This window comes from Dicentrarchus labrax, unplaced genomic scaffold (genome assembly GCF_905237075.1).
Source record: "Dicentrarchus labrax unplaced genomic scaffold, dlabrax2021, whole genome shotgun sequence".
Lineage (NCBI taxonomy): Eukaryota > Metazoa > Chordata > Actinopteri > Moronidae > Dicentrarchus > Dicentrarchus labrax.
Window position 1 is genome coordinate 13,799,014 of NW_026136710.1, and position 23,753 is coordinate 13,822,766.

At 40.5% G+C, this 23,753-nt stretch overlaps 1 protein-coding gene across 4 annotated transcripts in view; it reads left to right on the forward strand.

Annotated features, from left to right (window-relative positions):
* sh2d3ca (SH2 domain containing 3Ca) overlaps positions 1 to 23,202 on the forward strand; it is a 53,107-nt gene extending 29,905 nt beyond the window's left edge. For 3 of the 4 annotated variants that reach the window (XM_051413486.1, XM_051413489.1, XM_051413488.1), the window contains 12 exons: positions 10,368 to 10,496; positions 13,080 to 13,229; positions 13,532 to 13,809; positions 13,926 to 14,003; positions 14,756 to 14,883; positions 14,991 to 15,363; positions 17,422 to 17,551; positions 17,809 to 17,924; positions 18,330 to 18,501; positions 18,607 to 18,718; positions 18,819 to 19,025; positions 20,829 to 23,202. In XM_051413486.1, coding sequence (XP_051269446.1) covers positions 10,368 to 10,496; positions 13,080 to 13,229; positions 13,532 to 13,809; positions 13,926 to 14,003; positions 14,756 to 14,883; positions 14,991 to 15,363; positions 17,422 to 17,551; positions 17,809 to 17,924; positions 18,330 to 18,501; positions 18,607 to 18,718; positions 18,819 to 19,025; positions 20,829 to 21,004 — 2,049 coding nt within the window. In that variant the 3' untranslated portion in view covers positions 21,005 to 23,202. The remainder of the gene's footprint in view (positions 1 to 10,367; positions 10,497 to 13,079; positions 13,230 to 13,531; positions 13,810 to 13,925; positions 14,004 to 14,755; positions 14,884 to 14,990; positions 15,364 to 17,421; positions 17,552 to 17,808; positions 17,925 to 18,329; positions 18,502 to 18,606; positions 18,719 to 18,818; positions 19,026 to 20,828) is intronic. The other variant, XM_051413487.1, reaches the window with a different exon arrangement.
* Positions 23,203 to 23,753: the final 551 nt, after the last annotated feature.

The window sequence follows — 23,753 nt, forward strand, 5'->3', positions numbered from 1 at the left end:
TTTACTCTGGTGTGGCTCCATGACTCCATCACTTTCAGATGTTGTTGTGGTTGTATGATCGGATTTAAAATTATTTGGATTGAGTTGAGATTTTTGGCAGGACATTCTTGGCAGTGTGGCATTTTATCTTCATACACTGGTTTGTCTATATTGTCAGGTGTCGTGGTCTTCAGTCAGGGGTCTGACTGAAGACCACTGACTGCTCGACTGCTCCAATAGCAAAACCGATGAAATATAGAAAAGAACCACAGAAAAAGATCATACACATACAGTCATACGCACAATGGGCTACCATGATAACTGCTCCCAACCAGCCATGTTTTCCTCTTCAGTACACACCACTGCACATGACAGAGCAAAGCACACATGGGGCACATTAACCTATCTCTGTCACACATACACACACACCCATACATATTTCCTCAGGGAAACGCCAGCTGGGGCATGCAGAGTATGGCGTTACCATGGCAACAGCATCTATAGGTGTGGCATTGCTGAGTCGACAGTGAGGGAGTGGGGTGTGAGTATGTGTGCTTCTGTGCATCTTAGTCAGTCAGTTAGTTACTGATATAGATACTAAAATTGTTAATGAATAATAGTTTCTGAAATACATAGCAGACATCTGCAGTCAAGCTCTGTATAATCATACTTTCATTGTCTTTCTCACATTTCCATGCAATAGTTGTACAGATTGAAAGCAAAGTAAAAAATGCTTTCCTAGTTTTTATAAAAGCTATTGACACAGTATATGAATATTTATTAGTGAAATCAAAGAAAGCCAAGTAAACCTGGCATCCTGGCATTGTATTGCTGCTTCCTACCTAATGTGCATTTATTTCCCTGTCTAGTGAAAAACATGAAGGCCCAGATTTGGCAATTAAGTGTTCCTTTATAGACACAGTGCTGAAAACAGGTCTGGTTTTCTCAGCTTATTAAAAGTGTTTGGAGATATGTGGTTTTTACAGGATAGCAACACAAAACTGCTGCTACACTCCTGAAAATTAAACTGAAAATGAAGCCGAATCAGGTCCCACCATGTCAACATTTATTTGTTTTTGTCAAATATATTCACATCAGTAAAGCAGAAACAATTCAGTCTTTTTTAAAATTAGTAATAAGTTATTATATAAGTAATATGTTTCTGTTCAGTGTTTTTAGGGTTTAGGACCAAGCTTGTAGGAGAAATTACAGTGGCCACCAAAAACGCAAAAGGCCCTATCTAGAGACAGTGTCTCGTTTGTCCCCAATGAAAACATGACGATTCTTATTTTCAGGTGATTATATACTACACTTCCATTTCTGCCAGTAGATCCTCCTAAATCTTACACATTGGACCTTTAAGCCCCTGAAAACCTGGCTTCAAATCATATATTTAATATTATTTGAAAGGAATTTGACACCCAGAAAACTGTTATCAGGTTGTTATTAATTGTTACCAAATTCAAATGGGTGCAACTGAGCCCTACCCACTTCAAACCAGTGAGAAGAGCACACAGAAAAAATCCCAGAACCGAAATCTGTCATGTGAAATAACCAAAACTGTTCAAACTTTCAAACAAATTCCCATTACTCATAGTTAGACGCTGCTTGAGGCCTTTAAGATAACCAGCTCAGATAAGACTCGACCCCTCAGTCTTCCACACTGTCTAGTGCTCTAGTCATCGGATGAGTCATTGCTATTAAATTCGTATGTGTATCCAGTAACAGCAATGCAGTGTGTGTGGCTGCATTGCTGTGTCATTAAACTAATTTAAATTGAATAAGATTCATGCAAGCTATCTAATTTCATCCAGAGAAACGTCTAATTGAATTTGTGTAATCTCTAATCAGTATCTGTATCGCACTCTGGGTGACATCAACCCTCCAGTCTGTTTCTTTAATAACTCAACATGTAATCAGTACTTTCTCTATATTTACCTGTGTGTCTGTGTGTGTTTGTGTGTGTGTGTGAGAGAGAGTGTGTGTGTACATTTTGTGCATATCTGTGTGAATTCCTCTGTTGTTTTTGTATACGTGCTGTTTTTGTGTTTCCGTTTGTTGTGTGTGTTTATTTCTGGGGAAAAGGGGGTTTGTGTCTGTGTAGATGCTTTGGGGAAATGGGTGTTCACGCCTCTCACTCTATATGTGTGTGTGTGTGTGTGTGTGTGTGTGTGTGTGTGTGTGTTGTGTGTGTGTGTATTTGAGAGAGACAGAGAGATGGTGTAGCCTATAGGCCTGTTTAGCAGAGAAACCATGGGTCAGGAGGCGAGGGAGAGACACACAGTCAGGAGCCGTACTTAACAGTCAAACATCATTAAAATCTTCTCTGCTCCTGTGTGTGTGTGTGTGTGTGTGTGTGTGTGTGTGTGTGTGTGTGTGAGTGTGAGAGACTGTGTGCATCAACACGTCATGTGTATTTCTGGCTGTGTATGTGTTAGTGTTTCTCCCTCTGTTTGTGGGCATAAAAAAAAAGTTATTTTTTCTTTGGCATCTCTGTGATGTCTAGGTTACTTTTTTCTGTTTTCCCTCTCATCGTCCCCAACAGCGCTGTCATGTGCAAACACTTTGTATAACTGTTTTTTTTTTTTAAAGACAAAGATAAATGAGCTAGAAAAGACACGATTCAATTCACAAGAGTGACGGTATTGCAAATGCATTCATAATAATGATGCACAACACCACACTCACATGCAGGACAGATGGATCCAGAGAGGACATTCAGCCCTTTAGGCAGCTGATTGTCAACACAATCATACACACACATACACACTGTTTCATTCGCAGTAACGGTCCTCTCATCAAGGTGGTGATCGATGCTACTCACCAGGTTGATAAGATAGAGAAAAAGAGAAATAAAGAGAGGAAGTGCTTTAGTGGGTTTCTGAGCCACCAACAAAAAGCAGGAAAAAGAGACATTAAAATGTGAATGGCAGTCAGATAGGGACACAGAGAGAGAAAGATGGGTTTGGTTCATAGAGACTTGCATTAATATATTAAAAGAAAATGAACTTTCTGTGTTTCATGTTCTTTATTCTGGCCTTCATTCATATCAGTTTGACAAGATTTTACTCACCAGCAGCATTGGGGAAATCTAGGAACACAGTGGGAGGTCATAGCTATAAAGCATTACAAACGGCCAGATGTGGTAGATGTATGTTTCATATACAAGAGGAACACAGTCCAGCTACATTAGTTCAGCCTGAGGTGGGAGCTTTAAAGGTTATTATTACCCAAACTGATTCTGTGGCGCTGCTTCGTGGTTCAACTTGGTTTGACCTAATGTGCTGAGATGTACCAGAAGCTGTGGCTCACACAGTGCTACAGTGCAAAGGATGATACTCACTTCTTTTGTTTTCACTTCCACACAAGGGCAACATTTCCCACTGGGGATGGGAGGGACAGGCCCCCCCCCCTCACTTTTCAAAATCCTATTTATGCTTCTGCCACCGTAGTTCACGAGAGGAGAGAGGAGTTGATAAAAATGCTGATATGCTCATCAGGGTCACTTTCAATTGTCACAGCAATTAAGCTTTATGAGCAGAAGAGAGTAAATTGAGGACTTTCTTTTCCCCGGGGTGTGTCTCTCAGGCTACTGCCCTTTCCTCTGATTGGTAGAGGTTGTACCTGCAACCCCAAAGGAAGACTACAAAAACTACCTAGGACTGGATAAAATACCCCAAACTCACAGACATTTTATGAGTCAAAGAAATGTATTTTATTTGCATTCAATATTGTCCATAAGGAGACACTATATTTGAACATGAATCAATGATAAAAAATACAATATTCATCTATCATAAGGCACAGGGTCTATGTCAAACAAAGTGTAGGAACAAAAGGGAGGGAATAGTATTTGTGTTTGTCACTGTCTCTTCATGTCTATAAGGGCTCTTGAAATTGAGTCAATAAACAAAACAGGAAGAGATAACCTGGGAAAATCGAGAAAGACAAAGCTGATGGAGAAAGCAAAACTGTGCAGCAGAAGGAGAGTGTAGTTTTGAGAAAACAGAGAGGAGCCACGCAGTGCAGAGTGGCACTGTGCTTCCTGCAGTCTCTGTGGGAGTGTAGCTATATGTCATATCCTGTCCACCAGCTGTCACTCAATCCAGGGGGTCTCTTCTCTGACACCATACTGACTGACAGCTCACACCAGTGCTCTATATGTGTGTGTATATTTCTGTAGTAGGATATATATCGTCGTCCAGCTGCCTCTAGGGGTAAATGTCCTCTGTGTGTGTTGGTGTGTTTGAGTTTGTAGGAGACACTCATTCCTAACGACAGTAGAAGGTCACTGTTATCAGTCTCATATTCTCTTTCTGTCTCTCCACCAGTCGTCACTTTCTCTGTCTCTCTGTCTGAAAAGACTGGCTGGTTCTCTGATACTGTCTGATCATATGAGACATCAGCATTGTTTTTCTTATCTCTGTGTTTTTTTATGCATGGTATATCCCATTTGGGACAAGCGCTTGTGCACAAAACAGAGTGTAATCAATACGGCAAAATATCCCAGGGTCTGTGGCAACACTGTTCTTACTTACAGTCTGAGCTTTGATTCTCATCCCAAACTAGGTTTTATTATTTGCTCTTGACTTTACTTTCACATGAGATCATGTGAAACATTATTATGTGTTATAAAGTCTGCTGCTCCACAGTCAGACAGCCCTAATCAATGAAATAAGCCTAATTAGCTACTAACAGCATTGTAAACCTTATAAAACAACTGCAAGTATCACAAAACCACATTTAATAAACACCACATGTGTCAGCTGATCACTCGGCTACATCAATTAGGCTGAGATGAGGAAGACTACCGCCAGTAAGCTAATCTGTGAGCATGCAAGCTCTTGTAACGCAGTTCTCTAACATACTATACTGGCTCTGGGTTTCATGATGTTGTTTTATGAGTTGTTATTTTAGAAAAACGCTGCATTGGACCCATTTCAGTAGCAATTAATTATTGAAAAGGACGTTTTTCTTTTTATTACAGTGGCATTGAGCTTCAAGAATCAGAAACAAGAATCAGAAACAATAGTATGATTTTTCATACAACATGTAAAACATTCAAAGTGTTAAACCCACTATTAAGCTGTCTGTATTGCAAAAATGCAATAGCAGTTTCATTAGCTTTGATTCAATGCCACTCTCACCTTGCTAAAAAAAAATGAAGGGTAAATATAAAAAGTCTAATGTTACCAGCACTCCCTCTTAATGCTAGTATCATTTTACATGTCTGTTAAAGACTATTATACCCGTGTGAACTAGTGTGAGTATAACAGTGGAAATCAGGCTGGAGGGCACAGAGGGATTATAACAGTCTGGAGAGGGGTGATATTGGCTAAGAACGTACACATAAACCCCTATAATGTGCCTGTGTGTATATATGTGTGTGTGTGTGTGTGTGTGTGTGTGAAGGGGGGGTGTAATAGGAGATAGGAGGATACAAGGGTCTTTCTGCAGGATTCCTGGTCTGTATCTCCCCAAAAGGGAGGAGACATAGAGTTGAAGGGGCGGGGGGGCAGAGAGAGGAGGAGAAAGAGAAAGCAGATCAAGGAAGGTTCTTCAAGAACTCGACCCCTGACCTTGGTGTGTGTGCGTGCACGTGCATGACCGGGAGGTGGGACAACCCCCGCCCCATCCCAAACCCAACTCTGTTCCTCCCCCTCACTTCCACCCCCACTCCAGGCGTTACCATGACAACGGGGTTAGAGGCTAGCCCACGAGCTGAAAAAGAAAGAAGATGCATTCTGACATGAGCTTGGATCTTAAGTGCTGCAGTCTGTTTAGTCGGCATTCCTCTCTTTTGTTGCTGCTTTTTTTTTTTTTGTCGGAATGTGTTTTGCATCCATGCTGGTAAATGCAAGAGACTTAATTTTTCTCCCTGCAGCTTTTTATACTTGTCAGCAATTATTTTCCATTTCATTCCCCATTCATGTCTTCGCTCTTGGAGTTTTTTAGTTGCATCCCTTTAAATGTCTCAAGGTACTTGGCTTTGTGCTCCTTCCGTAGGAATTAGCAAACAAACTAGTTCAACCACACACAACAACATGCTGATTTGTGCCAGAGTTAACACTGCATGCACTTCCACATGCAGTGATGAGGTGGTTTCAGTTAGAAAGTGTTCAGTTCAGTTGAATTAATCTGTAATGTAATCTGTATTTTAGAACTGCAAAACATTTGCACAGAAAAGAAATACAGCAATTATGCAAACTGGACAAAGTAATAAACATGTAAAAAAAATTATAAATTCAGTGTGGAAGACACAACAGAACAAAACCAAGAGCCGCAGTAACACACACGCAACACAACAACACAATGTGCTAAAAAAAATGGGGTGTGCATAATATATGTATAAATATGTGCATACATTTAGAATTTCTCCCCATTATCATCCCTTTCATTTATTTTCCTTTTAGGTGGTCAATTTTTTCTCCTACTGATGTTGAGTGATAGCCGTGTCAGTTTTCACTCGGAGAAGGGGGTGGTGATGTCATCAGACGAAAGCAACTAATTGGCCCGCTGCGAGGAAAAGACGCTCAAGTGCATGTTGGTGTAAATTAGGAGATCGATCACGCTGCGTTATCTATAACTCCTGTTCACACATGCACACACACCCCCTAACCCCTATGGCCTATTCCCAGACTCAACCCCATCCATTCAAACAATACAGTATACCCACCATTATAATGAATATCTCTAAGCCTGTCTTTGCATTAACAGTGCTCTTATCTTTGGTAACCCGGTGTTACTTTCTCTCCAACTCAGACCAAAAATAGAGCCCCATCCATTAATAGTGCCACCCATATAGAACACAGGCCTACATGGATGAATGCACATCCCGCATGTGCACACACTCACACACACCAATCACTTTTCCTCTCTTCGCCCCCCTGGGGAAGCAAAGTCCTGCATCAGCTGCTAAATTGCCTAAACTCTCTCATCTGCTAATGGGCTACCTGTCTTCCTGCGTGTCTGCCTCTCTGACGACATTAATGAGTTTCTGCTGTCTGTCTGTCTGCCTCTGTGTCTTCCTGAATGTCTGATGTCTTGTCTTTATGTATGCCAGTTGTGTCTGTCTGTCTCTCACTGTTGCTGCTCCCTGTCTGCTCCTGTCTGCTCCTGTCTACTCCTGTCTGCCTGCCTGGGTGGTTTATAAATCTGTTGGCCTCTGTTGGTGTGTTTTGATCTTGACACTCTTTGCTACTCTGTATGGCTGTTGTGTTGATGAATCCTCTCTGCCTATACCTATACTCTAGATATAAGTATCTTTCAAAGGAAATATGATCACATGCTTAGATGCTGCTACACAACAAAGGATAGATAAACAAGCAAGCTTACATTTCTATTTATATGTCAGGTTTTTCGATGCCAATACTTTTTACTGATGCATATGGAAAATAGTAGCAGTTCAAAAAGTAGAAGTAGTTGTTTAGTTAATAGTTGTACTAGCAAAAGTAGTTAGAGTAACAATACTAGCTATAGCAGCAGTGCTTTATTAATACTACCTATTACTATTAGTATTAATATAATAATACTAACTAACTAAGCTAACAGTATCAGAACTAGCAAAAGAAGTAGGCTATTAACTGTAATGATAGTGTGAGTAGAATTACTGATAGTATTACCAGTAGTAGTTATTGTAATTGTGGCACTACTGCTAAGAGTAATCAAAGTAATTTAAGTATTAAGTAGAAATTGGTCTATATAGTATCAGAATAGGCATTATTATTATTATTATTAGTTGTACATAGTAAATTAAGTTACTGCCACCGTAGTCGATGAATACTCACCTTTGCACAGACAAACAAACACAATACGTTGCTATGGCAATGTAGGACTCAGTTAAGTGGGGCTATAAAAATGGCATACACCTGGTGATTGTAATTATATATACTGATTGTAATTGTAGTAGCCTTTCATTGTACTTATTCCCCTTTTGTCACCAGTCAACACATTTCTCCTGAATAGAACTTCCTATTCTTTATTCTCGCCTTTTCTCTTGCACCTCTACTTCATCTCTGTTGTCGCCTCTCTCTCTTTCAGAGGAGAGTGTGTCTGCCATTACACAACACACTTTCTGTAGTTGAGCTGAAGTCAAGAGGGGAAGACATTTTTCTGCAGTATTAACATGGGATGGATTTAGATTGATGGCTACTAGTGTGTGTGTTGGATGCATACTTTCTATTTCCCTCATATTAGAATACAATAAAGATGATGTTTTTCTGTTTCCATCTCTCCTTCTCAAATCATTTTTCTCCGCCGCTCCTTTATTATCCACCCATTTTTCCTCCCTCTTTCAATGTGTCCCCTCGGATATCAGCCTATTCCATGAACCGTATCATAAATAGAGCCCCACTGACATTTCAATTTGCCCCATAACCCTTCATATATTTACACACACACATATACACACCAAGTTCATTGTTGAGCATCAGTTCAATGGCAGGCCTCTCCTGGGTTTCCACGGAGACAAGGAAAAGCAATAACTGCACACTTGACCCCTCTGCTCTTTTATTGGCCTCTTCTCCCCTTCACACACACCTACATACACACACACACACACACACACACACACACACACATACACTAATACACACTCACGCACCTCAAATCTAATCTGGGAGAGTGAGCCTCCATGGCGATATTCCTCCATCTTCCCCCGAGGATTGGAGAAGAGAGGTAGACGAAAAGGGGAGAGGAGCAGGGAGAAGGGGAAGTTAATAATTTCATCTGGCAGTGACCTGGAGACGATAAGATCGATTGTTTGGCTCTTGTATTCTCCTCATATCACACACACACACACACACACACACACACACACACACACACACACACACACATCACGTTTTCCCATCCTCGCCCTCTGCCTCTCTCTCGGAAAGAGTTCTGTCTGTCACACATGTTCAGCAGAAGTCGAACAACTTGCTGAAACTTTATGATTTTGAGGGATGATGAGACGAACTGTGGGCAGGAGGGAAAAGAGTAACTGAGAGAAGCAAGGAGAAAAACATTGGGCCAGAGAGAGAGAGGGAGAGAGATTGAAGGAAAATATTAGGAGGAACGACAGGCTAGCCTTAGCGACAAGGCTGTTTACTGTTTATTTTGGTCTCCAGTCTCATTTCTCTTCATATTGGCAGAGTGGAGATGATTTCCTCTCGCTGTTTATTCCTGTGTGGATTTCTTGTGTTGTGTGGTTATTTGTGTTAGAGTTTGTGTGTGTGTGTGTGTCCTCTGTTTGCCTCGTCTAAGATCGTCTATCTGAACTCAATCTTTCCGCAATCATGGGTTGTTATGGTGTCTTCGCGTAACGTCAAGGTCCCAGTGTCGGATCTCCTTTTTTTTCTTTCCACACCTACGCAAACAGGTCCTGAGCAGATCGGGTACTTAAACTATCTTCAGGAGTTAGAGCAAAATGTAGAGTGCCTAATGAATGAATGATGCACATTATGTGTTATGATGCATTTTTCTCTCAGTTCTCTTGATTGTGGCTTGAACCAATCCCGGTGTCAGTATCAACTCTTCAAGCTCGACTTACGCTTGTTATCTTTATGTCTAACACACACAGCCGTTGAGCGTATTTAAATAGCCATGAAAATATTCGGTGTCATTTATTTTCATGTTTTACAAGCCAGATTTCCCCCTTGTGCCCTTCCTTTTGCAAACAGAAAGATGATGCTTTGAAATCTGAAATATGATCCGTTTGTGTGTGTGTGGAGTGTATGAGTGTGTGTATTTGGCATTATTACAATCCATCCTGAGTGACCACACTCAACAGCTAAAGCTAGGTCTCCACAGTACATGAGAACAATAAGAGCTTACACATGATGATTTCTGCCTCTCAGTAATCAGGTCAGGGTCGATTGGATTGTTTCTTGTACGTGGTGTGTGTGTGTGTGTGTGTGTGTGTGTGTGTGTGTGTGTGTGTGTGTGTGTGTGTGTGTGTGTGTGTGTGTGTGTGTGTGTGCATGCTTGCTTGTGTGGAAGGCAGCACACAGCGTTGCTTCCCTGCAGTGTTGCCTTCTGTAACTCAGGTGTGTGTTTTTGTGCAAGACTGTGTGTAATTGTGTACACAACATCCTTCTGTACCACCCATATTACATTATTATACTACATGTTTTTTTATGCTCTAAACTGAGGTATTTCTTCCAGCATCTTTTTGTATTGTAAATTCAAAATTATGTAGTTATAAATATATTTATGTACACAAATCCCTCTTGGAAATGAGATCTAATCTCCCAGGGATTTACCTGAATAAATAAAAGTTATATTTAGACTATGCATCCAATCTATGGTCCTTTTCCGTACAAATACTCTCTACGAGCTACATATGACAAGTCCCTTGTGTAAACTCACTCCCACTCTTGTTTTCTTCTTGTGTTTGTTCCCTGCAGTTCTCCAAGGAGAAGTACCTGCTGGAGTCTCCTCCTGAGAAACTTCGTAAGGAGCTGGAGGAGGAGCTGAAACTGAGCGCTGCTGACATCAGGAGCCATGGCTGGTACCATGGACACATACCCAGAGAGGTAAACACACACTGTGAAGCACACTGTAGAGTCTGTATACATGCACACTAGAGTACTATACATCCAAATTGTCCTGAATGGATGTTTAAGAAGAGACACACACATACTTTCCAAGGCAATAAACCGTTGCCTGGACACAATATGTCCCACAGTATAAACATATACAGTAGTACACACACACATGCAGCCCTTTGGTGCCATGTATATTTACAGCTGAAACTGTTAGTGGAATAATTGACCAGCTGACCGAATTAATCAGCAACTATTTTGATAATTGGTTGCAAAATAAGATTTTCTGCTTTTCTTTATTTCGTATCAAATTCTTGGGCTGTTGGCCAGACAAAGTAAGACATTTCTTCATGGGCCATTCATTCCATTTCACTATTTTCAGACATTTTATATTCAATCAATCAGTTAATAGACTTAATATTTGGCTGATTCATCAGTCTAATGTGTACAAAAATCTCAGTTTCAGCGTTACAACTGTGAGAATTAGTGCTGATCTGTTTTATGTAATTGCAAATTTAATATTTTTGGGGTTTTGGACAGAATTAGCAATTTAAAGATGTCACTTTGGCCTCTGGGCAGCTGTTATGGGCATTTTCTGTCAAGTTGAACAATTAATCGATTAATCAAAAATGAGAATGATCCTTATTTGCAGCATTGCAGCACTAGTTTTACCCAATGTTTTAATTAAATCAAATTAAGTCTATTGTTTTTAAGCTAACATACAGAAGTTATCAAGAGTCAGTGATCAGTTTTTCAGACCTTTAGAAACTCACTAAGATACTAATAAAAAGCATTAAAGTTTAATTTCATGTCACAGTCTATCTGTCCCTGTGCCAGTAAAATAAATTATGAACAAATAAAATAAATTCTGAAAAAGATGTATTGCTGCTGTGGTTTGTATTTCAATCCCCCTCCTTTCATTATATGTTTTAAAAAGCCAGAATTAAATGACATAAAAGTACAAACATAATAGTATTTCTGTGTGGGTTGATGTGGTTGTCAACCAATAGTATTAGTTGACTGATTACTTGGCCAAAGTCTCTTGGCTTTGAAAGCACAGTTTAAATGCTTTACACACAGAATGACACTGATTACTGAATCCCATCATCTGTCACAGCTCAGTAGAAATTGCTTTAGCGTTCAGAAGGAGGGGAAACTCTGCCAGACAGACAGCTGTGCGTGTGTTGCTGATGTACGCAATTGCATTTCACAGCTGGTGACTAAGACACAGATACAAAGAGATACACAACAACAGACCTGCACCAACACCCACACACACACACACGCTGCATTCACATGTGGAGGGTCGTCGTTCATAAACACATCCTCTGTCTCTTGATCATCCTCTCTCTCTTGATCAGCCTCTGTCTCTGTCACACACACACACACACACACACACACACACACACACACACACACACACAAACACAGACTCGGATTCAAATCAGCCATCTGTGACTCTTTGCTCTTTTAATTTACATAAAATATTCATGTATTCATGCATTTGCCCCAGTGTAAACTTGGGGAAACCCTGAGCCCCCTGGTTACCAAAACAATACTTAGTGACTAGATTTCAGCAGGTACTGTACATTAGCTTCATTAAACCCTATCCTTCCTTCCTGCTTATTCCTTCTGTTCTGTTCTTGTTCCCTCTAAAGTTAACACTTCCGGCATGTGCGCAAGTCATGAGTTTATGGACCAATGAGGCTTTCCTTTTAGTCATAATATATCATATATATTTAGCACCAGACTGACAAAATCCTGATATATTCTTAAATGTAGTGTGGAATCAAATAAAAAAGACCACAAAAACTAAGCACAATTTGAATATGTTTAGAAATGGGAGCAATAAGAAAATCCTGCACTTGGTTTGAGCTTTTGATCTGTGTATATACTGCCTCCTGCTGGTGTGGAAGTATCATTTACCTTGTACTGTGCTATATTGCATTGTTTACTGTGTTAAGGGAATTGAAAGCTCATTACCTTCAGCCTTCATCAGCAGCCTCTTTGCAGGTAGCTTTAAAGGGAAAACTGCTCAGTTTGAAATATGCATCTCTTTTACTACATGGCTGTGGGATCAATATTTGTGATTTCTTCTCACAAAATCCAGAGACACATCTGCAGTGTTTGGTATCAGCAAGATGTACAGCCGGAAGCTGTTCCATTGACCGTGAATGGGAAGATTGCTTTTCTTGATTGCTTGTTTTGTCAATACATTCTAAATAACTCTCATTTTTATAATAGCACTGAACTGAATAAAATTTGTCCTCAGAAAGTCATTCTGGCCATTGTCACTGGCATTTTATCCATCAATGCCAATTCAAACTGTGCATAACACAGACGGTTGGCAGCGCGAGAGATAGTTGTGTTTGTTCATAACTGTCCTAAGGCATTGTTATGAAATAATAATGATTCTCTAAATTCAATTATTCAACAGTCAAAGTGTCAGAAACTAAATATTCACACACATACTGTAGTTCAGTGAGCCGAGTTGGCCTACAGCTCTTTAGGATTGGAGCCTTTTGTCCTGTTTGACTAATTTAAATCCATATGCATTTTTTTGTCTCCGTCTAGGTGTCAGAGACTCTGGTTGTACGTAATGGAGATTTTCTCGTTCGTGACTCTCTGACCAGTGTGGGTGACTATGTGCTGACCTGTCGATGGGATAATGAGGTGTTGCACTTCAAGATCAGCAAAGTCCTGGTCAAATCCAATGAGACCAAGGTACATACTAAAGCTTTTACCAACTATTTTATATGCTTATATGTGATGCCCTTTAGTTTCTTGTAAAATTTGCTCTCATATGTTATTAGGCAATGATTTCAACTTTGAAATCTTGTCACTCTGTCCTTTTCTGGGTGGGAGCAGGAAGTATAGGTGTAACTAATATACTATTAAAATGAACACTGGCTCAGCCAGTGCTTTGCCATTGAGTCAGCGTGCACCAGCCCTGATACTAGAACATCTTAGTTAATTATAGCAGGTATGCAAAGATGTCAAATTAAATTCTGTCTCTTCATCCTCAGGTGCAGTATATGCTGGAGTCTGACAGTTTCGACTCGGTCCAGGAGCTTGTGCGGTTCTACGTGGGACAGCGAAAACCGGTCTCCCAGTCCAGCGGTGTCCACATCTACTGTCCAGTCAGCAGGACTCTCCCTCTGCGCTACCTTGAGGCCACCTTCGCTCTGGCCAACAGCAAGCAAGGCTCCGCCTACTCACCGTCCAGTCAGAGGGGAGCATACATCAAGAGGAGGAGTGTCACCATGACTGATGGGCTGACGACTGAGAAGATGATACCTCACAGGTGAGCAGGGAGGAAGAGGAGTGGAGTGAGCAGCCAATAATAAAACCCTGACAGTTCTTTTTTTACAGTCTTCATCATATTGTTTCATTCTTGCTTTGTGTTGTAAACATGATCAGTGACTCAGACAGTCCCAGCCCAGTTAAGACGCCAGTGGCAACACCAGAACCAGAGCCGGAACCCGTGCTCAACTGCAGGTTGTGTGTGTTTGTGTGTGACAACTAATGTTGTGTTTGAGCACTGAACTAGTGCACCTCCCACGTTCCTGCAGCCCCCTCACTTCACACCATTAGCACACCCCCTAGTAAGGAGCCTGTTAGTGTCCTTAGAGTGATGTTGCAAAATGACTTGTTCACTTGGCCACTTCTGCACTGGATCACTCAAGTTTCAAGCAGAACAAGGCTGTTTGAAACTTGAATCTACAAAGGAGGAGCAGACAAAAATTTTGTGTTCAGTGGAAATAAATGTTGTTGTAAAACATGTTACAAAACCAATGCCAGTCACACACTGGGCTTTACATTTTTTATTCGGGCATTATTGTTAACATTTCCCAGTGTTAATGCACTAAAAGTAGTGATTATATACCTTAAACATTAGGTATTTATTTTTTTCATTGTACTACTCTGCTCCTGCTTTAAAGTCTTTAACATGGTTTTAATTGATAAATAACACAACAGTGTGTGTGTGTGTGTGTGTGTGTGTGTGTGTGTGTGTGTGTGTGTGTGTGTGTGTGTGATGTTATGAAGTAGAGGAATTGTCCTCAAGATTGCACCAACTAAAACGACCCCCTCTTCTCACCCTAAAAATAATTAGCATCTGTCCTCTGAAACTGCTATACAGTGTGTGACATCCTGAAGTTCACTGCTTCGTGAGGTTCCCTTCTGTACTTTGACAGCTTTTAAATCCATACACAAAGATTCTGAACATCTTAAAAATGCTGTGTTTGCAGCCCGTCCACAATCCACCACCACAAAGACGCAATGCGGAACTGTGCGATGAGTATGGACCAGATACAGGAGTATCGCTGCCCCTTGTCACCTGTTGGGGAGACCCCAATGTCTCCTGCATATAGTGCTAGTAAGTGCCAGAGACACAAAGACGCAGACACACTATTAAATGTTCCGTCACACATTCAAAAAAACAATCCCCATTACAGATTGTAAGACTCTTCTGTCTTTCTTCAGTCACCAGGCAGAGAGCCCACTCAAGCGGGCGGGTTCTGGCCATTGTCCCACCTTCCCCGGCAATGCGTCGTTCAAGCGACCCTCAGCTCAGCCCTTCAGCCAGTAACAACCCTCCAGAGCATCCCGCGCATACCTCTCACTCGGCACACTCCTCGCCCGCCCATCATGCCAGCTACCAATCCCATTCCTCAGAAACAGCAGGGAGCTACTGTGACCTCAGACCTTGCCCCGCTGGGCCCCCTAAACCCCCGACTAAGAGCTACGTGGAGCGATTACGAGTCGAAGAAGGGAGGCAGGATGGAGTGAGGGAGGAAGGAGAGGGGATGTTCAGCGCCCCACAGGTGGAGACGGCGTCCTCGTTCAGGCCATCCAGGTACCTGACACACATAAGCACACACACACACACACACACACACACAGACAGAATTAAGCTTCCAAAATTGCACTTCTATTTCCAAAGGATACTTAACCTGTCTTTGGACTTCTTTGGAGTACTTTATGAAAGGGCTCACGACATAGCATTTGGAGTTTAGTGAGGGTGTCCTTTAACTATTTACCTCTTTAGGAAAATTACTCACTACTTACAAAGAAATTCAGGAGCTAATTCAGGGGTACGTACATGCATTGAGGGCTAAGAGGGGATTCTTTCTTTTTTAATGCATTACTGGTGGTGTTGGAGTTAACAAAGACCTAGTATACAAATCATGTTGTCATGATAGTTTACATGTCTTTGACCCTTCTTGTTTTATTCTTCTCTTTGAATGAAAAATAACATAGCATGTGGAAAATCTGGATTACAGTGATCAAGTTTCATTGTGATTTGCTAAGGATAAACATACATTCAAGGAATTGTAAACTCACAGGAAGAAGAATAGCTACAGAAAAAGGTACAAAAACATTTGGCTTTCCTTGGCTGGACTTTCAGCTGAGTCAGATTGGTGAGCTCAGTAAAAAATTTAAAGACTTCCACTGAATTGTTGACCAAGAAGACTGCTGTTTCATGAAGCACTTTAACAGTCAAAGTTAGAGCCCATCACTACAGCAGGATTAATGTAATGCAGGTTTAACAAGGAGTGTAGAGCCTCAAGTCTTGCCAGAAGCCAACTTGTAGCAAATACATGAGTGTAGCTGACTGTTGCTCAGCTTTAACAACACTGAAGAATATTCTCTCAGGATGTAAAGTGAGTGTGTTCAAAGGTCAATACACCTGCTGACATTTTCTCATAGAGGGCAAAAATATGGGAGCGAGCCACTTCCATGCAGCTTTGAGTGAGCGGAGACTGGAAAATAGACTTGAGCGAACAGCTGATAATCCTGTGGGAAATAGCCTGAGGGCAGACTTTGTGCTGAGTCAGAGAAACTGCAGATACTGTATTTTTTTTGGGTTACAGTGCCATGGGAGGACCCAGCCGATGAGGCTTGTAAAAGGAAAAGGGTCAGGTACACGGAGCTGGCAGCAGCGATGGAGCTGGCAGCAGCTTTGGACATCTCAGCATCCCCTGTGTAATTTTGGTGCAGGGGGATTATTGTCAGTGTTAACACTACTCTGGAAATTGACATTTAACGCAGTAAGGGCTACTTTTGTTTGAGGCACTTGTGTGAGCCAGTGACTGGATGCTTGAAGAGAAAGCAGCATGATTAGGACATTAGGACAAAGCATACATCTGAAAACATTGGTGAATCCCAGAAACCAATGAGTACTATCAAAATAAGAACACATCATGGATATGAAATAAGAATGTTTGTATATCGCTTCTTGCATGAGGCTCAATGTTAGAGCTAGTGTTGAGTGTCAGATGGTGTAGACTCTATATTGTGTGTTTGGTTTGCTAATGTATTAGTCCAGTCAAAATGTTAAGTAGTCTTATCTAAAATTGTAGTACTAGGCTCTCAACTTATATATATATATATATATATATATATTATATTATATTACTAGTTTTATATTGTGTTACATCAATTCATTGAGGGTCACATTACAAATTTACAAACAAATTCAAATTAGGTAATTCAACAAATACCCCTAAGACCACTTTTTAGGAGTTGTGCGACTAATTCAACATCTGAATTAGCAGATTCAGCGTACATGTCTTCAGATTACTACCACTAACACACTCTTAGTGTCATTTAGGAACAGTTTCGTGGTAAAATAGTCACCGGAGATCAACGCACTCAGAACATACCATGGTCACAATTCGTTAACAACAAACAATTAGGGATCCTTACCAAAAAGTTGGTTGGGCCATATTGCTGCATGGTCACGTTAAAATCATAAACTGCGCACCTTCTTCAACCCAACAACTGGACCGCTGGATGAGCCTAAAACATTCAGTCACTTATTTATCTTTACAACACTCCTTGCTGTCCTTGGTGGTGATCATGTCCTGTCCTGGTTCTAATTTTCTAATACGGTGTAATCGCTCATGTGCAGGTACGAGTCTTGCCTTATGCCAACTGAGAACAAGCCTCTGGAGATGTCGGTTCTGAAGAGAGTCAAAGAGCTGCTGGCTGAGGTGGATGCAAGGACCGCGGCTAAACACATCACCATGGTGGACTGCATGGTACAAACACACACACACACACACACACACACACACACACACACACACACACACACACACACAAATATATACAGTTCAGTAGCAAACACACATGCACAAAAGCAATTAAATACACATCAACACATGCTGACTTGCATAAGCACATACAGTAAATACACACATATGAACACCAACAGGCACGCATGTAGGGACAAATAAATGTATGCACACACACACCACACATACAGCTAATCACTCTTTTTTATTTCTTTGGACAGGTGGCCAGAATATTAGGTGTAACCTCTGAGATGCAAAGGATGATGGGAGTGTCCTCAGGGTTGGAGTTATTGACACTACCACATGGACACCAGCTCAGACTTGACCTACTGGAGAGGTACAAACATCCCACTGTCTTCCACTAGCTGACAGTAATTCAGCAATTGATTATCTGTGCTCTTCTGTTCTTCCTCCTCAATCTCCTCTCTTCTCTTCCTCTTCTGTTCTTATCGTCACTGCCCAAATCTGTCATCCTCTTTACTCTCTTCTCATCTCCTTTCATTACACATATAATATAATAATAAATAATTTTCAAATCAATGTAATAGCAGCTCTTCCTTAACTTAACTGCTTGAGTACTGTAAATAATATATATTTCTTCAACATCTGAAGGCTCCGTCAGATTGCATCACTCATATAAAACAGTACAATGTGCGACAATGAAATTCCAGAGTGACTTTCAAATTAGGCTTTGACTCAACATCTTGAAGTTTTATTGAACAGTGCTTTCTTCTTTTCTCAGGTTCTACACCATGTCTATCATGATGGCAGTGGACCTGCTGGGCTGTACGGGAAGCACAGAGGAGAGAGCGGCCCTCCTTCATAAGACCATTCAATTGGCAGCAGAGTTGAAAAGCAACCTGGGTAACATGTTTGGCTTTGCTGCTGTGATGAGAGCCCTGGAGCTGCCACAGGTAAGAGAGACGCAGATAAAAGTCCCCATCATTAGCACAAAAACTCCCCATCATAAAATGTTCTTTAATGCATTCTGAACTTGTTGTTATCACTCATTGCTTTAGATTTCCCGCCTGGAGCAGACGTGGGTGACATTACGGCAGAGACACACAGAGGGCGCTATTCTATATGAGAAGAAACTCAAACCTTTCATGAAGAATATGAACGATGGCAAAGGTGAGATCCTGGTTTACATGGCGGCTGTGTGTTCTGTACGAAAATGTGCCAGTATGTATTTATCTCCAATTCTGAACTCAAAACTCTGCTCTGCTCACAGAGTCTAGTGCTCTGTCCAACACCTCCTTCCCCCACATCATTCCCGTCCTGTCCTTACTGGAGCGGGGCATGGCTCTCGGGGAGGCGCTGGAGCCCTGGGAGAGTGCAGAGGTGGGAGTAGACGTGGTCATGTACCACCTAGAGGCAGCTCGCACCATCGCGCATCATGGGGGGATCTATAGAACCTACGCTGAGACCAAACTGCAGGGTAAGGCCAGGGGCAGTCTTTGCAAGCGTGACGTGAGACGTCATATGTGTTGTATTTTAGCAGCAGTAGTGGTGCGGCCCCATGTATGCCAATGTCAAATGTCTGTTGGTTGGTCAGGCATTGACTGTCCACTTCTTGGGTCTAAAAATTGTTGGATGCATTGCAATTTTGTACATTTATGTTCCCAAGAGGATAAATTCCTAATGACCTAAGTGGTCCTCTGACTTTTCCTCTAGTGCCACCAGCAGAGACATATCTCAACGTACGTATATTAAATGGATGATGAGCAAGGGAGTTCCAAACAGTTTCAGGGGATAGAAGTAAAATAATATTACACTAGTTATTACATTAGTTATCAAAAGGAGATCACATTAAATAGCCTAAATGTGTGCGATTTGGTGAGATAGACGGTTCAATAGAGCTCTAGACTGTTAGATGGATTGTCATGATACTGATGGTACACACACTCATGTTCCCCTCAGGATGAATAACACCATTAAAGTATGTTTTCTCATCACCCCTCACCCCTAATACTGGTTGGTTTAAGCTCATGAGTCAACTAATGCTTGCTAATTATTTTATCCACACCAACCATCAGAAATTATGAAAATAAACCATTTTCTTACCAGAGACGCTCCTTGTGGTACAGCTGGTATTGTGTTCCATCTAATGCTGTTAATAATGACGAGTGTGGTCGGTATCAGTGTTATCACGACATCGCTGATTTCATGTAACGATTGTGTCTGTGTGTGTGTGTGCGGTTACTTTGTTAACTGTATTGATCCCTAATACCTCCCCAATGGTGCTCAGTTTGAAGCTATTACTGCTTTATTGAACCGTGTGTCAATAGCTATCAGTTCAGATCTCTGTTTTCTGTTATATCTCGCTATTGATCAGATTGACCTCAGTCTGCTCCCTTCATCAACAATGCTGTGAGCCAAAGTTGAGACGCTTGCTTCAGCTGCTGAAATTGGTTCAGCTCAAGATGTTTATGTTCAAAAACTCTTTCAAAAAATTATTTTTAAAAAATCTTTACGTCATCTGTAGGGTTAAACTTATTTAATTGACCACCAGAATGTACTTAATAAACATCAATTAAAGTAACACAGGTTAAATTTCCTGTAACCTTATTATAATGACCAACAGAAAGATGATATTTATTCATGGCTGTTGGAAAGGTGTGACAAAATAATCCTATCTCAAATGTCCACTTTTCAGAGCTTTCAACCTCATCTCTTCATCAGCAAATATAATAGGCTTGGGAATCACGTGACAATAAGTGGTTATAGGGGAGAAGAGCACTGGCGACCTTCATCATGAGATATGGTTGAAAGCTCTGAAAAGGCTAGTTTGTGGACCTTTTTAGTTAAGATTATTTGCCTGGACAGATTTATGATAGCTGTGAATGTTTAGCACTATTTTGTTAATAACCATATATTTAAATTTCTAACGTAATTTTGAATTTTATTTAAATTGTGACTTACTTTACTTATTTTTTTTTACATTCATTTGGTAGTTGTTTTTGTCACAAATCATTTGGTTTATTTTATGTTGCGGTGTTGGTGATTGGGTAATATTTTCTAATGTCTAACAATTTGAATATAATACAAGCAAGAGACAGAAGAAGTTAAGTTAGTTACATTTATTACTTGACAAAATCCGCTACAGAGGGTTCAGTTTTATTTTTTCCACATTCTTGTTTTTATTTTAGTATCCAATTGTGCAGTTTTCTGTTAACTGTTATTATCACGATTACAATGTCATCTACGAAGAGTAACATCCTCTCTTTCCTCTCCTCTCCAGGACTTCAGGAGCGAGCAGAAATACGCGAGATCTTCCAGACGGAGTTTCAGATGCGTCTCCTGTGGGGCAGCCGCGGCTCTGAGGGAAGCCAATCGGAGCGTTACGAGAAGTTCGACAAGGTCCTCACCGCCCTGTCCCACAAGTTGGAGCCTCCTGTGCGCCACAGCGAGCTATAGCACCTGCCCCGACACCCATCATCGCCAAAACACCCCCATCTGCACTTACCACTCATTGTGGTTTGGTCTTGTTTTTTGCATTGCAAAGGATGATGTGGAAGAGTCCAACGTGAACACTGGGAGGGGTGAGAGTGAATGAAGAGGCAGCTAACAGAGCATGTGCAGTAAGCAATAGGAATACAGAGAAGAGGGTCTCACTTATAACATGTGTTGCACTCACTTCTCCTTCTGTTCCTCCCTGTGGACTTCCTCACTTAGCGCTAAAATATTTAAATGGCATCAGAGGAGGCGAGCTGAGTGGAAGAGAAGATGGGAGCGATGGGTGACCAGCTCCTCTGCTTGGTACAAACAGTAACATGTGTATGGTGCGTCCCGAGGGCTGAACAGAGCTGCAGAGTTTGGCTTTGCTCCAATAAAATACAGACATTCTCTTGTTTTAAAACAACTGCTGTCACACACTGTAGCAGAATGATAACAATAACTTGCATAGCTCATATATAGATGTTCTGTGTGAGTGAGTGAGTGAGTGAGTATGTGTCTGTATGTTTACATTCCTTCATTTTTGTATGTCAGTAATGTTTCATGTTTTTTTTTTTTTATATCTAAACGTCATGGACATTGCTTCACCAAACTCATGAGAAGCTGTCAGTGATCATTCTGAGGGAACCATGTTCATAAAACCTCATTAAATATGTATCAAGCAGTCCAATTGAATCCCATTAAAAATGTATCAGGCATGCATTAATAAATGTATCAGAAATGAAACATTTGCAGAAGTAATGCAGAAACTTCAGAATGAGGGCTGTGTGAGTTGTTAAAAACATTAAGAGGACAACGCAACCTCCTTCTGTTGGAGCTGTTCAGTGAGTACATTTGATATTTTCTGTCTTGTGCACAAGATTTTGTTAAAAAACAGCACTGTGAGACATAGGAAAATAGGATGTATTCTCTTTAAATTGAATTAAAGCAATGTTTCACTTAGTATATAAACATTTATGAACATGCTTTGGTATGAACCTAGCTTCAGTTTGTATAGCAATTTGCAGAAATAATTAAAATGGTTGATGCATGCAGCTATAAATGTTATACCAAGTAAAATGTTGCTTTAAACGACTACTTTAAATGTGTGTTTTAATTGTGTCAAACTTGAGAAATATACAGATGATACAATGAAGATCCTTGATGTCTGTGGATAATCTTGAATGAATGATTTTTTTCAGTTTCACAACCAATGAATGATAATAGAAGTTCCCAAACCAAATCAAATAAGGACATATTGACCACAGCCCTGCTACAGAGAATGTCTTTTGGTTGTATGTTTTTGAATCTGTATTTCGGCAATAGAGCTAAAATGATCCTAACCTTTTTTATTGCTGTGGGATTACATTTTGGTTGACTGTTCAGTGTTAAATCATTGCTGTATTAACAGCATGTGGGCCTGAGAGGGGCTGGAGCCAACTCTCAGAGCTATGCAATCATTTCAACTAAGGGCTGAGACCCCTGAGGAACAGACACCCATTCAGAATGTTTTCCACTTTTTGCTTCCTACATCACCTTCTTTTTTAAAAACGTCTATCATTCGTTCTTCCTAAATCCAAATTGATAATCTATATATGAATGGAAGTATTATCAATCAAACTGGAAATAATTAATAACATATCATATCAGAGATCCTTAAACGGATGTTTGATTGTCCCGCTTTCTAGCCTAAACCGTATTCGGGGTCAGCTGTACAGAGGTGAGGAGCCATGTGCCAGTTCCCACTGTGGTCCAACAGGGGGCGATCTTTAGTCAGCAAAAAACACTGAATCATTAATTGTAACACCATACGATATAACAGGAAGACGTATATACACACACAAGGAGGAAAAACACATTTATTGTGTGTGTTTTGAGACCAATGTTTGATATCACTGCTATCAGATATCAAATCTACTGGTTTAGGTTTTATATCTGATCACACTGATGATGAAAAAGTGACGATGATATTGTAATATGTTTTTTTATTTGTCCTCTGTTGAATGCTGTACAGGAATGCTCTGACGGTGTGTGGATTCTCCTGTTTTTTATAACAGGACTGTATGAGATGAACTTGAAAGGCAAAAAGACAAGAAATGTTTTAGGCCTGATCTCATGTTTTTTTACGTACTGTATATAGCAATTCACTTTTTTCAAATAAAATGATTGCTCGTGTCAAAGAGTTTGATTTTATTCAGGAACAAAAGCATACATGTAAATTGCTGGTGTAGTTTTGACATGTACAATTGTAACAGAAAGCAATCCTAAAGTTATTAAGGGAGTCTCATATATGATCAGATTCCACTTCCACTAAAATGTCTAGTTATTTGATATTTTTTTACTTACAGTCATAAAATCACATAAAAGACCTAAACCAGCATATAAGTGAAGCTGAATCCTGAGATAGCTTATTCCTCTGTGACATAGACCTCAACTGTTGTCCAAAAGCTATTTAAAACACATCAATGAGAGGTTTTACACTGGGCGACATGTACCAACATGGGCACTGTAGTTTATTTTGATTTCATCCAACATACACTAAATAAACATATTAACAATGTAAACTGTAAGACTCCCTATTACTTCATCTGTGGTTGAAGTTAATCCTCAACAATGTAATATTTGCTCAAAACTGCAGTGCCTTGATATTTAAGGAAATATTAATATTTCTGACTTAAAAAAAAAACGGTATATCTTCAGTGGGAACAAATGGGTGTCGCTGACAGCCTGG